This window comes from Chlorocebus sabaeus, chromosome 12 (genome assembly GCF_047675955.1).
Source record: "Chlorocebus sabaeus isolate Y175 chromosome 12, mChlSab1.0.hap1, whole genome shotgun sequence".
Lineage (NCBI taxonomy): Eukaryota > Metazoa > Chordata > Mammalia > Primates > Cercopithecidae > Chlorocebus > Chlorocebus sabaeus.
Window position 1 is genome coordinate 10,959,785 of NC_132915.1, and position 15,726 is coordinate 10,975,510.

Here is a 15,726-nt window from a genome sequence, read left to right on the forward strand (position 1 = left end):
CTAAAAAATACAAAAACTAGCCGGGCGAGGTGGTGGGCGCCTGTAGTCCCAGCTACTCGGGAGGCTGAGGCAGGAGAATGGCGTGAACCCGGGAGGCGGAGCTTGCAGTGAGCTGAGATCCGGCCACTGCACTCCAGCCCGGGTGACAGAGCAAGACTCCGTCTCAAAAAAAAAAAAAAAAAAAAAAAAAAAGAAAGTCAAGTTTCCTGATAATTGGAGCTCCTTCTAATTTTATGGGTATTTCCTTGTGTTATTAGATATTGAAACTGAGCCAGGATCTTGATCTCCCCAGTCCCAAAGCAATGATGTGGGGATGTGTTTTTGCCCCAAAGAGAACAGTAGGCTGATGGTGTTAAACAGCGGCTCTGTCTCTGTTGATACACTTATCAGTGAAAGCGGGATCCTGTTGTCATTCTGCATCTTGGAGTTGCTATCCATGTTCCTTGAAGAATTCGAAGTTTATTCCTTCCATTCTTATTAGCCTTTACACAGCGCCAAATCCTTATGTTCCTGTACCAAACTACTTATTTACCTCTAAAACCAAAGAAAATAACCAGTATCCATTTCTTTTTTGTATTTTAATGTGTATATTTCACAGTGCTTCTCAAACTGTCTGTTCTGAAACTGCAGAACTTTTTTGTCTATCACAGATACTTTGTAAAACAAAATTTTTAAGTGACTAGAAAAAAGAATACCTACAAAATAGAAGCCTCAAATGTTATTATTAGCTTCAGCTGACATCATACTACTCTATGAGATTGCTATGAAAGTATTCAAATGCCTGCTCTAATGAGCTGAGTGGTCTGTCTCATCACGAACCACTACAAAGCACTGGGTCACATTTGTGGAGCCCTGGTGTAGTGGCTGATTTGTCTCATCATGACAGCGTTGGTGCTCAGGAAGCGCGTGCGCTCTCTCTCTCTCTCTCTTTCTCATCTCTTTTACTAAGGTACATGGGCACATAGCCCAGATCCATTGAGGTTCCAAAACTTTTGCTAAAACTTTTGGAGGAAAAAAGTAATTATTTCTATTGAGATTGCTAAAATGTAGATAGTGTCCTTTCTTGTCAGTATTTATTATTATTGGAAAGATTCTCAGGGTTGGGCCAATTAGTATTTGTATTTTACATTTCAAAGGTATTGCCAAAAAAGAATCCAACATTTCACATTTACACCAGCAACATTTGAAGGTATCTTTATAAGAACTGGCTGTCGAAGTGCTTTCACATCTTAGTCGGTCTATGGAGTGTTAAAGGAACATCTCATTGTTTTCTAATTTCCTTTCATCTAACTACTCATTAATTTAAACATTTTTTCACTTGTTTGCTGACAATTTGGATTTATGCTTCTGTGAATTGTCTATTTATATCTTTTACCCATTTTTCCCTTGGTCTGTCCTTTTCCTGTAAGTTTTTTTTTTTTTTTTTTTTTTTTTTTTTTTTTGAGACTGAGTTGCTCTATCACCCAGGCTGGAGTGCAGTGGCGCAACCTTGGCTCACTACAACCTCCGCCTCCTGGATTCAAGCAATCCTCCCACCTCAGCCTCCTGAGTAGCTGGGATTACAGGCGCCTGCCACCATGCCCGACTAATTTTCTTATTTTTTCTTCTTTTAGTAAAGATGGGGTTTCGCCATGTTGGCCAGGCTGGTCTCGAACTCCTGACCTCAAGTGATCCACCTGCCTCAGCCTCCCACAGTAGTCAGATTATAGGCGTGAGTCACCGTGCCTGGCCCTTTTCCTATAAATTTCTAAGAGCTCTTTGTTTACTAGAAAAATGTGTCTTTTTCATCCACGCTCTTAGTTTGGGCTGCTATAACAGAATATCATAGACTGGGTGGCTTAAGCAACAAACATTGATTTCTCAGCTGTTGACTACAGTTACAAAGAGTATGTGCACATAGAAAGGGGGCGGTGAGACTTTACATGTATTATCCAGGAGGAGAGCGTCAAAAGGGAGACTTTCTCTCGTAATCCCTTAAAGCTGGGGGACAGAAGCGTTTCTCTGCTAAAGAGGCCAACATACCAAAGTCCACAGAGAGACAGATAAAGGGCAGGATGGAGATGCCATGGTGGATACTCAGAAGAGAAATTCCAGTTTATGTGTATATGTGTGCATGAGTATGTGTGAGTGCATGCATGTGTATATGTTAGTGCCCGTGCGTGTGTGCCTGCATGAGTGTGCAGATGCATACATCCATATATGTATGTGAGTACATGCATCATATGTGAGTGCATGTGTGTGTGTGCATGTATGCTTGCGTTTGGGGGCACAGGCAAAAATAGATGGGGTTAAATATTTGGAATGGGTCTTTCAAACTGCTTTTTTTTTTTTTTTTTTTTTTTTTTTGAGACAGGGTCTTGCTCTGTCATCCAGGCTGGAGTGCAGTGGCGATCATAGCTCACTGTAGCCTTAACCTCCTGGGCTCAGGTGATCCTCCCTTCCCAGCCTCCTGAGTAGCTAGAATTATAGGCACGCAGCACCATGTCTGGCTAATTTTTGTGGGTGTTTTTTGGTAGAGATGGGGTCACACAATGTTGCCTAGGCTGGTCTCAAACTCCTGGCTCTAGTGATCTTCTTGCCTAGGCGTCTCAAAGTTCTGGGATTACAGGAATGAGACACTGACTAGGCCTCAAACTGTTATAATAATGGTAGTGACCTTGGACATTTTCCTGAGGAGTCACTGTAAATTTTTAAGTGGAGTAGTGATTTCATCTGACTCATTTAACATCAGCATGGAGGATTGCATTAGAGTAGTATTTCCAAAATGCTGTCTGAAGATGCAAAAGTTTCTGAAGAAGTCTCCCCTGTGTAGTAAATTTAGTTAAAATAATATAGTAAAATTTAGTAAAAAAAAAAAAAAAAAAAAAGGACAATATAGTAAATCCTTTAAATATCTAAATTTATTCAACTTGCCTGAATTCTCTGGTTATTCCTTCTTTGACTTTGGGGTTTCAAATCCTTTTTATTTAATAAGACACTGGTGTTAATAGATGGTAGTAATAGGTTTGTTTGTTTGTTAATGCTTGATAAAATAAAAAGTTGGCATCTTTTTTAAAAAGATATTCCAGATTTTTTTGAAAATAAATGGATCTTTGAAATCTCAAAGTCTGGGAGCCACTGGCAAGGTGGTATAAGCAGAAATATGCCTTTGTGTGTGTGTGTTTTTTCCATAGTACACATTCCCTGGCCCCTGAGGAAGAATTCAAGTGTAATGAAGTCAGTACAGGCATATGTATTTTGAAAAAGCTCCTAAATCCTTTAGAGATGCTTCTCTGGTTTACAATCCCTGGTTTGGAGGAGAGCTGGGAAAGGCCTGGTGTTCATCAATGAAGAAAACCTTGAAGAAACCAGGACATGAGAAGACAAGAAGGGTGAATGTGAACAACATTTTTCTTAGATGGAATGAATAGGACTCAAGGATGCGAAGATGGTCCTTGTGGATGATATAAGCAAAGCTGGGGTTCAGGAGGAGGCTCCAGATCGTCAGCAGGGAGAATGAGCCTGCTTTACTGTGCATGAAAGGGATTTCCTTCAACATGAGGTTCCCATCCTTCTATCTTGTTCCTAAGAATTAATTCTTCTTAAGAAGGCAACAGACAAAGAGAAGACTTTTGTGAAGAATGAGGTAAACATTCAGGATACAAAGTCTAATGTAGAATTCTAGAGTAGATGGTGCTTGGTTTCCATGGAGTATCTGCCACAAACTGAAGTATTAATATTTTCTGGTTTTAAGAATGCAAGTAAATAAAGAAAACAAGAGAGTGGGTGTGATACAGTTTCGCTCTGTGTCCCCACCTAAATCTCATGTTGAATTGTAATCTTCAGTGTTGGGGGAGGGACCTGGTGGGAGGTGATTGGATCATGGGGGAGGGATGTAGGGATTTCCCCTGTACTGTTCTTGTGAGAGTGAGTTCTCAAAAGATCTGGCTGTTTGAAAGTGCCCAGCACCCCTCTCCTTTGCTCTCTCTGTCCTGCCAGCCATGTGAAGAAGTGCTTGCTTCTCCTTGCCTTCAGCCATGATTGTAAGCTTCCTGAGGCCCTCCCAGAGGCAGAAGCCTATAAAGCCTTCTGAACAATAAGCTGATTAAACCACTTTTTAAAATAAATTACCCAGGCTTTATAGTAGTGTGAGAACACACTAATACAGGATGTCTGTGACTTAAGACTTCTGCTAAGTGGTTAGAGACTCTGACAACTCCAAATGGTCAAGTGACATATTGTTGAGTCCTCTGAGGGCAGGAGTCTATCTCCTCCTACTTTATCCTGGCTATGTTGCTAAAGCACCAAAAGGTAATTGGTACTTGTTGATTGAGGTTTTTGTTCTTTTACCGAACCAGTGAACCCTTTTGGAAATATAATTTTATATTTTAAAACTTTAGAACTATTCTGTATTCTTTAATCTCTCACGGTCTCTATTACTGTTCTCTGTAATAGAAATGATTTGGACTAGTTCTGAGTTGGCTGATTTAGAAGACAAGAAATAAGTGCTGATTCTTCATTCATTCAACTTATAAAATATTTTATTGACACCTATGATGAACCACTAATTGAATGTGGAATGTGAAGGAAAGGGAAGAATTCAGGCGGATACTAGCATCTTTCAGTTAAGCAACTGGACAGGATGAAAAGTTCTAATGATCTATTGTTGCCTAACAAACCATCTCAAAACTGAGTGGCTTAAAAGAACATCTTTTTGTTGTTGTTATTTCTCAGGATTATTTGAGTTGACTGAGCTAAGCTCTGCTGTTCTTGCTTGAGGCAAGACCAGAACTACAGAAAGGTGAGTGTAGTGTCTCAAGTACAAAATTTAAGGAGACACTCACTCTTGGAGTCTTTGGAGCCCAATTATGAAGGTCAATGCCTCCTTAAATTTTGCACCAAAATGCCTCACTTGCTTCACCCTGATCTTGATCCTGGCTTGGGGTCTCTCTCATGTGCCTTAAGTAGGATGGCAGCTAGAGCTGGAGCTATCTGAAGGTTCAATTGGGCCAGACATCCAAGATAGTGTCTCCACTCACAAGTCTGGTGCCTGCTTCACTCACATGGCTGAAATAGCAGGGAGCTGGTCAGGGATCTCCTTCCCTCTCCATGTATCCTCTACACATAGTAAGCATGGGCTTCCTCATAGCATGCCAGTCTGAAGGTGGTCCAGATGTCTTACATGGTGACTGGCTTCTCCAGAGCAAGCATTCCAAGAGGCCTGATAAGGTTTGGCTCTGTGTTCCCAGCCAAATCTCATCTTGTAGCTCCCATAATTCCCACATATTTGGGAGGGACCCCGTGGGAGATGGTTGAATCATGGGGGTGGGTCTTTTCCATGCTGTTTTCATGATAGTGAATGGGTCTCATGAGGTCTGATGGTTTTAAAAACAGGAGTTTCTCTGCTCAAGCCCTCTCATTCCCTGCTGCCATTCATGTAAGACGTGATTTGCTCCTCCTTGCCTTCCGTCATAATTGTGAGGCCTCCCCAGCCATGTGGAACTGTAAGTCTAATAAACCTGTTTCTTTTGTAAATTGCTCAGTTTGGGGTATGGTCTTTATCAGCAGTGTGAAAACGGACTAATAGAAGGCCTGAGTAGAAGCTGCAAGGCTTCTTGTGATCAAGCCTTGGAGGCCCCAGAATGTCAGTCACTTTCACTATGTCCCATTGATCAAAGTCAGTAAGGCCTACCCAAGACTCAGGGGGAAGGGGATTGGACTCTACCTTTTGGTCTGAGCAGTAAGGATTTAAAGGCAGGGGGAAAACTGATGGAGAACAATTTTGGAGGGTATCCACCACAGAAAGCCCAGTAAACAAAGAGGTTTTGGGGATGGAAAATTAGAAGTGCTCTTGGGGAAGCTTAAGTTGGAGATGTTCTTGGAACCAAGTGAATATATACATATGGAGATCAGAGAAAGACTGAAATTGAAAACATCAAATTAGGAGATGCAATTTAAAATCAAGGCAATAGATGTGGTTACCTAAGGAGTCAAGAGAGAGAAGGAGTCATCAGGCAGTAAAATGAGAGAACAGGGGAGTGTGGAGTTTCAGAAGCCAAAATTTTAAAAAGCGCTTTGAAAAGAAGGAGGTGATCAGTCATGGCCAATGCTGCTGAAACGTCAAATAAGCTGAGGACTGAGAAGTGACCATCGGGTAGAGCAAGATTTTGGTCACAAGTGACTCCACATAATCGAATGTAGCTCAATTATGTAGCATGAATCGAGGGGAGAACAGGAGAGTGAGGAAAATGAGTAAAAGCAAGGTTTTCAAGTTTTCATGAAAATGGGATAGCGACTGAGTGGGGAGGAGGAGTCTAGAAGATTTTACTATTTTTTTTTTTAAGATAGGAGATAGTATAGCCTATTGTGGTGAATGGAAATGATACAACAAAAAAGTGGGCTGAGAACCCCTCAGGCTTGCAATGCTAATGCTGTGTGACTGGGATGCAGAGGTCCCCAAAGCATGCAGAGGTCTTGGGTCTCCCTTAAACCCCACTGAGAGCTGTATCAAGGCCAAGGTGGGGCAAGTTTTACCAAAAACACAACAACACAGAAAAAAAAAAAAAACATGTTAACTTCGAGAGCAGTGGTTCTCAAAGTTTGAGCAGCATTCCCTGAGAACGTGTTAGAAATGCATATTCTTGGGACCCACCAGTCCAACTGAATCAGAAACTCCCAAAACTAGGGATCTGAGTTTTCTGATACGTGCTAAGGTTTGGGTCCCACTATTCTAAAGGAACTCAAGAACAATTCAAGCAAAGATGAAACTGAGTGCTGACTTTGTTCCTTATGGGCCTAAAATAACAAAGCTTTAAAGACAAGAGGGGCTTGTTCAATTGTCTAATTGGCTTCCAACCTTATCTATGAGGGATCCCAGACACACAGAAGGTGTCTGAGTTGTCCAAGTCCTCCAGGCAGGACTGAAAGGACAACTCCAAATAACAGAAAGAAAAAAAGAGAGAGAGAATCAGGGATATGGTTGTTTTGATGTGCTATGAAGTTGCAGGCTTTCTGTACTTTTTTAGTATCGATGTATATTATTTGTCTACTACGACTCAAGTGAGAGCAAGCCGGTCCGCCTTACCTCAGTCTGGCTCTTTTAAGGTTTGATTTTGGTACTGCAGAGGTGCAGCTTCCCACGGCAGACCCAGCGCCTCTAAGGACCGCAGCAGCCTCAGCAGGCACAGGAGGATGTCCCACAGCCGGAGGAATCTCCTAGTGCTGGGCCTGCGGCTGTGACTTTTGCTGTTTCAAATTCACTTGGCCTCTAGGGAGAGGCGGACAACCCGACGCTGAGCGCGTCGGAGCCCCGGCTCCCTCTGTTTCTGGAGAGGAGATTTAGCCTTAATTTTTGTGACAGATGGAGTTGATAGTCTCTCCACGGAAAGGGGAGGAAAAAAGCGCCAGTTTTTGACAGGCCGCAGACGCCCGCTGCCTCTGGTGGCCGAAGGCTGCGTTGCGCCCCAGTTAAGGTAGCTCGGTAACTCCCGCGCCGAGACAGCAGAAGTTTCCTCTGCGGGGCAGCCTCCCTTAAATGTAGTGAGGGGCTGAAACTTACACTTTAATACAAACCTTTGGTGTGTGCCCATTTATCTCCTTCTTCTGTCTTGTGACTGCGGCCAGGTGGCACTTGCTCAACATTCCGGAATATTTTTAATGCTATTTAAATTCTTTCATTACTGCACGTGTTGCAAGCTTATCTTCCTAAGAAATTACTTCGGTTGATTGGATTTCGGTCTTGCAATTTACGGCGGTACCTGCCAGATGGCCTAACTGGGACTCGGGGGCGGGGGGAGGGTTGTAAGCATCTCATCAACATCTCCCTAATAAAGTGTGTGCTTCTTTCTTGTATGCTTCTTTAAAAAAGTTTCAGTCTCACATTTTCTCTCTGCATTCTCGCCCTCCCCTCTGTGGTGATCGAGACCCAAAGACAGGGGGCCTGGAAGATAAACTGAGTTCTGAATCCAGTCGAAAGCACAGATGGGGACCAGCGAGAATTAATAAAACTATAAAAAAAAAAAAAAAAAAAAGCAAGAAAAAGAAAAAAGAACCAAACAAAAAAGGCCCGTGCCTGAGCCGGATGCAAACAGCTGCCCTTAAGCCCTGCCCGCTGGTTCAGTACGCGAGCTAGGGCTGCATATCCGAGCTTCCTTAAGAGTAGGAGGAGCTCCCGGCCTCCGTCAAGCTCCTTAAGCCTTTCCTTTCAAGCCCTGAATGCCTGAATGTGAGCTGCCCACCACCCTCCCGCCCTCCCCCACTCCGCAACCCCACTCCAGCGGCTAGTAAAAAAAAAAAAAAAAAACTTTCAACAACAACAGGCAGGACCAATAGCATCTCGAAAAGCCGGGAAAGGGGGCCGAGCAAAGGGCGAAAGAGAGTGGAGAAAGGAGAAAGCGGGCAGGCTCGGAGCGCGCGGGGCCGGGGCTCGGCGAGCCGGAGGAGCGTTGCTAATGTTTTTGTTTGTTTGCTTTTCCATGCATGCATAATGAGGGGGCACCGCGGCACCACGCGGGGGCTCCCGGCCCACTTTTGTATTTAAAGCCTCGCTGCTAACGAGTCTGCAGCCGGGCTCAGCGGATCCGCTCCCCGGGCTCCTGGTCACCCGAGAAGCCGCCGCCGAGTGAAGCCAGGGAGCCGCTCTCCGGCAGCGCCGACTTTCTTGTTCTCCCCGCGCCTCCCGGAAAGAGCTCCCCGGAGCTCGGCGGAGGCCGTGGTTGCCGCGGGCGGAGGGGGAGGGGACGCGGGGCGGCCGGGCCGCGGGAAGGCGGGCAGCGCGCGGACGCCGGGCCAGGAAGCGGCGCGATGCGAGAGACCGCGGCAGCAGTGGCGGCTGCGCGGCGCTGAGCCCGGGAGGAAGGAGCGCCGCGGCCACAGCGCGAGCAGCCGGCGCGGGGACAGCCGGCCGCACAACGGATCTGCAGGCGCGGAGCAAAATGCACCCGCCGCGCCGCGCGGTCCTGCAGCCCCGCCACGGCCCCGCGGCCCGCACCCCCCCGGGGCGACAGTGAGCCTCTCCCGCCACCACCGGGGGCCGAGCGGAGGGCTCTCGGGTGGGAGAGCGGGACCAGATCTCGGCAGCTGTTCATTTCCAGGAAGCCACCACAGCCGGAGCGAAAGGGGACCTTCTGCCACCAGCGGGGCATCAGCCAGCGGCGCGCATGGATTTATGAAGACACTCATGCAAGAAGTGGGCAGGACTTGGACAAACTTTTCCACCGGCTCCGCGTCCGCCGCTCCCCGCGCCTCGTCTCCTTTCCCCTCCTCTCCCGGCGGCCGCCGCTGCCCGCGATGGTGGCCGCGCTGCTGGGCGGCGGCGGCGAGGCCCGCGGGGGGACCGTGCCGGGCGCCTGGCTGTGCCTGATGGCGCTGCTGCAGCTGCTGGGCTCGGCGCCGCGGGGCTCGGGGCTGGCGCACGGCCGCCGCCTCATCTGCTGGCAGGCGCTGCTGCAGTGCCAGGGGGAGCCGGAGTGCAGCTACGCCTACAACCAGTACGCGGAGGCGTGCGCGCCTGTGCTGGCGCAGCACGGCGGGGGCGACGCGCCCGGGGCCGCTGCTGCCGCTGCAGCTTTCCCGGCTTCGGCAGCCTCCTTCTCGTCGCGCTGGCGCTGCCCGAGCCACTGCATCTCGGCCCTCATTCAGCTCAACCACACGCGCCGCGGGCCCGCCCTGGAGGACTGTGACTGCGCGCAGGACGAGAACTGCAAGTCCACCAAGCGCGCCATTGAGCCGTGCCTGCCCCGGACGAGCGGCGGCGGCGCTGGCGGCCCCGGCGCGGGCGGGGTCATGGGCTGCACCGAGGCCCGGCGGCGCTGCGACCGCGACAGCCGCTGCAACCTGGCGCTGAGCCGCTACCTGACCTACTGCGGCAAGGTCTTCAACGGGCTGCGCTGCACGGACGAATGCCGCACCGTCATTGAGGACATGCTGGCTATGCCCAAGGCGGCACTGCTCAACGACTGCGTGTGCGACGGCCTGGAGCGACCCATCTGCGAGTCGGTCAAGGAGAACATGGCCCGCTTGTGCTTCGGCTCCGAGCTGGGCAATGGCCCGGGCAGCAGCGGCTCGGACGGGGGCCTGGACGACTACTACGATGAGGACTACGATGACGAGCAGCGCCCCGGGGGCGCGGGTGGTGAGCAGCCGCTAGACGACGACGACGGCGTCCCGCACCCACCGCGCCCAGGCAGCGGCGCTGCTGCAGCGGGCGGCCGCGGGGACCTGCCCTATGGGCCCGGGCGCAGGAGCAGCGGCGGCGGCGGCCGCTCGGCGCCCCGGGGCGCCTGGACCCCACTTGCCTCCATCTTGCTGCTGCTGCTCGGGCTGCTCTTTTAGGCCTCGCGCCCCCCGCCCTTGGCTGCGGGAGAGCCTGCGTCCCGCTCCAGTGCTCGCCTCGCCCCCGCGCCGGGGCACCTGTGGCTTGGGGACAGATAGAGGGGATGGTTGGGGATACTTCCCAAAACTTTTTCAAGTCAATTTGGTGTAGCCGCCCCCCCCCCCCCCCCCCCCCGCCACGACTCTGGACACTTCCCCTGAAGCTCCTCTCCGGAGCTTCACTTCTTGGACCTCTTCCCCCGCCCCAATTCCAAGCTGCAGAAACTCCCAACTTGTCTGCCATCCAGAAACCTAGCTGCAGTGTTCAGGACCTCCTGGAGGAAGCGGGCATGTAGGGGACATAACAGTAGTCCTGGACTCGAAAGGGAAGGTGCTGACCAGTGGGGCCTTAGCAATTCGAAGGGATGGGAAGGAGGAATTATATTTGCAAAGGGGCTGCCTATTAGCATATTTCCTTTGAGGGGGAAAAAAAGTACCAGTATCGACTTTAGTAGATTGTGGCCAGTGAGGACGTTAGAATCCTATGTAAACAGAAAAGTCCCACTTACCGATTCATTCTTTCACTGTTTGTATCAGCGCCCAGAATTCTCAGTGACGTGGGGGTGGGGGTGGGCGGCGATTGCCTTAGAGGGAACCCCTAAATTGGTTTTGGATAAGTTTGAGCCCTTGACCTTAATTTCATTGCTACCACTCTGATCTCTTAGCACATTTCTTAGGATTAAGGGTCAAAAAATGCTGATCTAAGGGGTTGCCATGGTGTTGAACAATACAACTTTTTATTTAAAAAAGCTCTGCACTGCCATCTATGAAAGCCTCTTTATGATGTTTGTTTTTTTGCCATTTTTGTTCTTTACATCAAGAAATTGTATGTTTAAATATGCGGAGAATGTATATTGCCTCTGCTCCTATCAGGGTTGCTAAACCCTGGTACATCGTATATAAAATGTATTAAAACTGGGGTTTGTTACCAGTTGCTGTACTTTGTATATAGAATTTTTATAAATTGTATGCTTCAGAAATAATTTATTTTTAAAAAGAAATTAAAAGTTTTAAACTCACATCTATATTACATCTTCCCCCCCGAAATGTATAGAATCCATTTGTCACCAGGAATCAAAACCCATGGTCCATTGTGAAGTGTGCTATATTTAGAACAGTCTTAAAATGTACAGTGTATTTTATAGAATTGAAGTTAACATTCTTATTTTCAAGAGAATTTATGGACGTTGTAGAAATGTACAAAAGCATTTCCAAACTGCCTTAAACGTTGTATTTTTATAGACATTGTTTTTTAAAAATCCTAAGTTTTTAAATAACTATGGATTTGTGTACTTTTTGGTTGTTTTATTAAAAGGTGTACATCAGTAAAGAGTTTTAAACAATGAATATGGTGTAGTTGCTTTCCAGAGTTACATTGTGGTTAACCCAATAATGGGTGAGGAGGGGGGCTGAGGGGGCACTGAGAATCTATCAACCATCAACTGAAATGCAAATACAGTACAAGACAAGAAATGCAGGGTATTATTTCTGCCTTTAATTTAATGAACAATTAGACATCTGTAAATGAGGCAGCCAAAAATATCTAATTGACTGGCCTCTCTATTGGTGTTTGCGTTTGTGGAGAGAATTCACAAAATAGTGTCTCTTGTACATAATTTGAGGATAACTCAGACATCATGTTGCCCCGCCTCCCCCTTTTTCCCTGAGACCTCCCCTCTCTGTATCCCCCTTCCCATCACCCCTTACCCCCAAGAGTATCCTCTCTGGCTACTAGCCATCCTCAATCAAACATGCCAATAACATCTGTTACCAATAGGTTTTAGGAAGCTTGCAAGACCCAATACTTCAAAGTCATTTTCACACTTTTGGTGAAAAAGTACAAAATTTTGTTGCAAAACATTCAGACCAGCAAAAGTAAACACACAGGGGAAAGGAACAATCACCAGAACTTGTAATATTGTTGTGAGGAGTTGTTTAGCAGTGGCTGAAGGCTGGGTTCCTGCCAGAGCTACTGATCTACACTCAAACGCCCTTAGATAAATAATTACACTCTTAAGCTGTGTCGAGTGCTGATACACTTGACCTTGTAAATAGAAATGTTTGCAGTAGGAATAAACTCCGGCATTGGAAAATCTTTTAAACATTAACACAAAAGAGAGCGCTCTGTCCTCTGGGGATTTGAGCCTGAACCTCGCCAAGCTAGGCACTTGCAAGGGGGAAAAAAAGTTTATTTATCTTCTATTCCTGGTGTTTATTTAAAGCTTTTCATTTTAAACGCGGTGATTGGAAGGCAAGTCAGGAGTTTAAAAGTCACCACAAATAAACTTTGTCTGAGGGGTCGACAGATTAGCAAGATCTGGTGTCTCTTTATTTGATATTAACATGTGCTGAAAAAACATAACCAGATTTCTCTGCTGCCTAAAGTAATTAAAAAAGCTATGCCCCCATTCTGACTTCCTCCTACCCACTCCCACCCCCCTACTTTCAAGGTTTCTTGTGCCTCTCACTCGCTCTTTTCCCAGCTTTTATGGAGGTTTTCAAGACACTTCTTGGTGCACCTAAAACCACAATTTCTATATGTATAGTATTAGAAAGTCTAAGATAGCTGTAGTGTCAGACGTAAGCCCAGGAGAGTGGTGTGTGGTTGGAATCTCCAGTCACCTGAATGGTTGAGTAAACATATTGTTAAAACAAAGCTGAGAGCGTTGTTTCTTTGGGAAGTGAACAAAGAGTATTCCCAGAGACTTGTAAATGAAATCAGCTTTCTTTACAAAACGACAAGCTAGCAGTGCTCCCGCGTTTGTCCTTAAATATATTTAAATCATCTCCATCTCATGTTATTTTAACACATTCTTGACTAAAAGTTAAGTCTTTGTCCCAGTAAAAGGCCCAGTTTTCCCCAGTAAGAAGTAAAAGGCATTAGCACTAGAAAAGGCCTGATAATTAACTGCTACAATAAACTCACAACTTGATTTTACAGGGTCCTGTCAAAAGCATCTGCCTGGAATAAATCAACACAACTTGCTCTTGGGGAGAGAGGACACGAGGCTTTATGCTTTCTTCCTTGAAGAAAGTGAACATTGATTGGTGGTCCATTTTCATTTAAACAATTATACACTGGAGCCCAGGAGTCCTCTGGTACCCCTGCAGACCTAGCGGAGGTTGTTGAGATGTTAGAACCCTTCGGCTAGTGGTTATGAGATTGCATATTGCCATCTGCTTCTAAGCAGAAAGGATTTTTACAGATGTTGACATCTAATATCTCACGCTCTCTGGGGAGCCTTTTGGAATTTTGGACATTTGGCAATCTCGAATGTCCCATGGAGAATGGCTGGAAGCCCCATTAACGAAAGAAAAGGTATCTCTGGCTTTTCCTGAGGATTCTCAAAAAGCATCACCCTTCTAACAGAACTCTGCCAGGGTGAGAGGAACTCCTTCTAGATTTCGTGTAAAATCATGAGTCCTCAGGGCCTTTCCCATTTCCCCAGTTAGCAGGTTTGAATTCTCAGTGACAGTTTATTTGTCTTTGGAGGCACTTCAGTGACAAATGTTTAAGGGAGTGTGGGACAATGGTCGAGAACAAGGAGGCAGTTCATTGAACTGACAGTGACCATACAGTAAATAGAAGGAGGTTCAGGCTTCACTGCTCACCCGAGCACACAGCAACGCTTTTGTATATAATCACAATGGACATAACATAAGGTCTCTGTTTATTTTAAACAATATATAGCGATGTACGGGAGCAATACATGTATGTAAAGTGGAAACATGTCTGTAGGGAAACAAGTTCTTCTACTAAGTAGCAGGACTTCTCTGTACTTGGACAGCAACCCTACAAATGTCTAGAAGGATGGACATAGCTCCTAGCCCTGATCGCCACAAATTTAAGGGACCACAAGATTCTAACACATCTAGGGTGTACCGCCGTTCTCCAGATGGGGTCCCCATGGGTGAAGACAGAATCTTTCCGTCTCTTTGCCTTGAAGAGTCAGGAGAACCCTCAGGGGAATGAGCTTTCTCTCTTCCTTGCCACCGTCTGTATTCACACTCTCACCCCATCCCAGCAATGTTACACAGCATCAAATAAAAGCAGATCCCCAAAACACCATGAGGACTTTCAGAAACCTCAAACACTGTATTAAAATTTTTTCTGCTTTTAAAGTCTTCTACTTTGGCTTTGCATTGTTAGCTTGTTGAGTTCATTGTGGAGGCTCTCTAACAAAATAACCTCATGTATCTCTTTTCAACCCATAAAAAAGAAAAGCCTGCGTTATTTGTGTTTTGACCTCTTACACCAAGGGACATCAGATATCTTGCCAGTTGACCCTATTTCTCCCAGCTACTCAAAGCAAGGCTGTGGGAGGGAATCAGGTTGCAAATGCCTTGTGGCCAGTGTAGTTAAGGAGGGTTGAGTCTCCATGGGTCTCGCTGCCTTGTGAGTGAAGTAAAGTTGGACTTTACTGTAGTCTATTTGAGAGATTGCCTCTGGAAGACAGTGGAAAAGGTTCACCCTTGACTATCTGAATGACATAAGTCACGTGCTATTAGCATAAATACCTTCCTTCTAAGCATCAATTTAATCAATTTCTTAAATAACAGAATGATCTACTACAAAATAGTGGACTGTATACACTATATTTTGGCACAAAGATGGTCATTCTCCCACTAGTAACCAGGGGCTCTAAATAAATGATTTCAACAATGTTTTATTAAAGGACGACAAGAGCCCTCGAGCTGCATTAATCGGGGAGAAGTCGAGTGGCACTTTTGTTATGGAAATGTTAAGCACATAATAGCACTGCCAAACAATGTGCAGCCACTTCATTCTTTCAGCCATGCTGACACCTCTTAAAGAGGAACTGCAGGGAAGGATGTGGGAAAGATTTGCTTTCCGAGGAAGCTTTCAGCTAATATTTTGGAGGACTACCTTCAAACCCTGTGTAATATGCATGCAAGGGGAGCCAGAGGGCTGCTGAGATGCAGAAAGTATTTTCTCCACTTATTTCAGGAGCATGGGTTCCATAATAAAATCAAATGTCTATGTTTTTGATATGGCATTCACCAAAACAATGCTTTACTGATTTTGTTGTCCTAAGAGTTCAATTTTATAAAGTTGATCAAAGCAAAGACAGCTACTCTCAATGGTGCTGGTATATACTGTAGTTATCTATAGCATGTTCTCCTTAAGTGAACAGATAGCATCTACACAATGTTGTCAAGGACACCTTCAATCTGTAATAAAAAATAAAATGCTATTATAGACAGCCTTGTGTTCTCTGGTTATGTGTCCTTACAAGTTTATCTTTTATTTAAATTTTATAAGTGTTATAGGATATCTACGAGTTCTTGGATACCAGAATGGGGTAAATACCACAGCTAAATCTGATTGTATATTTTATCCCTGATTAGATGTTA

At 46.0% G+C, this 15,726-nt stretch overlaps 1 protein-coding gene and 1 long non-coding RNA gene across 5 annotated transcripts in view; one reads left to right on the plus strand and one right to left on the minus strand.

The window, feature by feature from the left end:
* LOC103219694 (uncharacterized) overlaps window positions 1-7,763 on the minus strand; it is a 67,051-nt gene extending 59,288 nt beyond the window's left edge. For all 4 annotated transcript variants that reach the window (XR_012094737.1, XR_005240472.2, XR_012094738.1 and 1 more), the window contains exon 1: window positions 7,064-7,763. This is a non-coding gene — a long non-coding RNA (uncharacterized lncRNA). The remainder of the gene's footprint in view (window positions 1-7,063) is intronic.
* A 1,496-nt stretch (window positions 7,764-9,259) lies between these two features.
* Window positions 9,260-11,697, plus strand: GAS1 (growth arrest specific 1). Its single transcript, XM_007969666.3, has one exon. The coding sequence runs from the start codon at window positions 9,268-9,270 to the stop codon at window positions 10,309-10,311; it is 1,044 nt and encodes a 347-aa protein (XP_007967857.1). The 5' UTR covers window positions 9,260-9,267; the 3' UTR covers window positions 10,312-11,697.
* Window positions 11,698-15,726: the final 4,029 nt, after the last annotated feature.

Coding starts and splice junctions, on each gene's coding strand:
- GAS1 (XM_007969666.3), top strand. CDS start 9,268: ATGGTGGCCGCGCTGCTGGGCGGCGGCGGCGAGGCCCGCGGGGGGACC.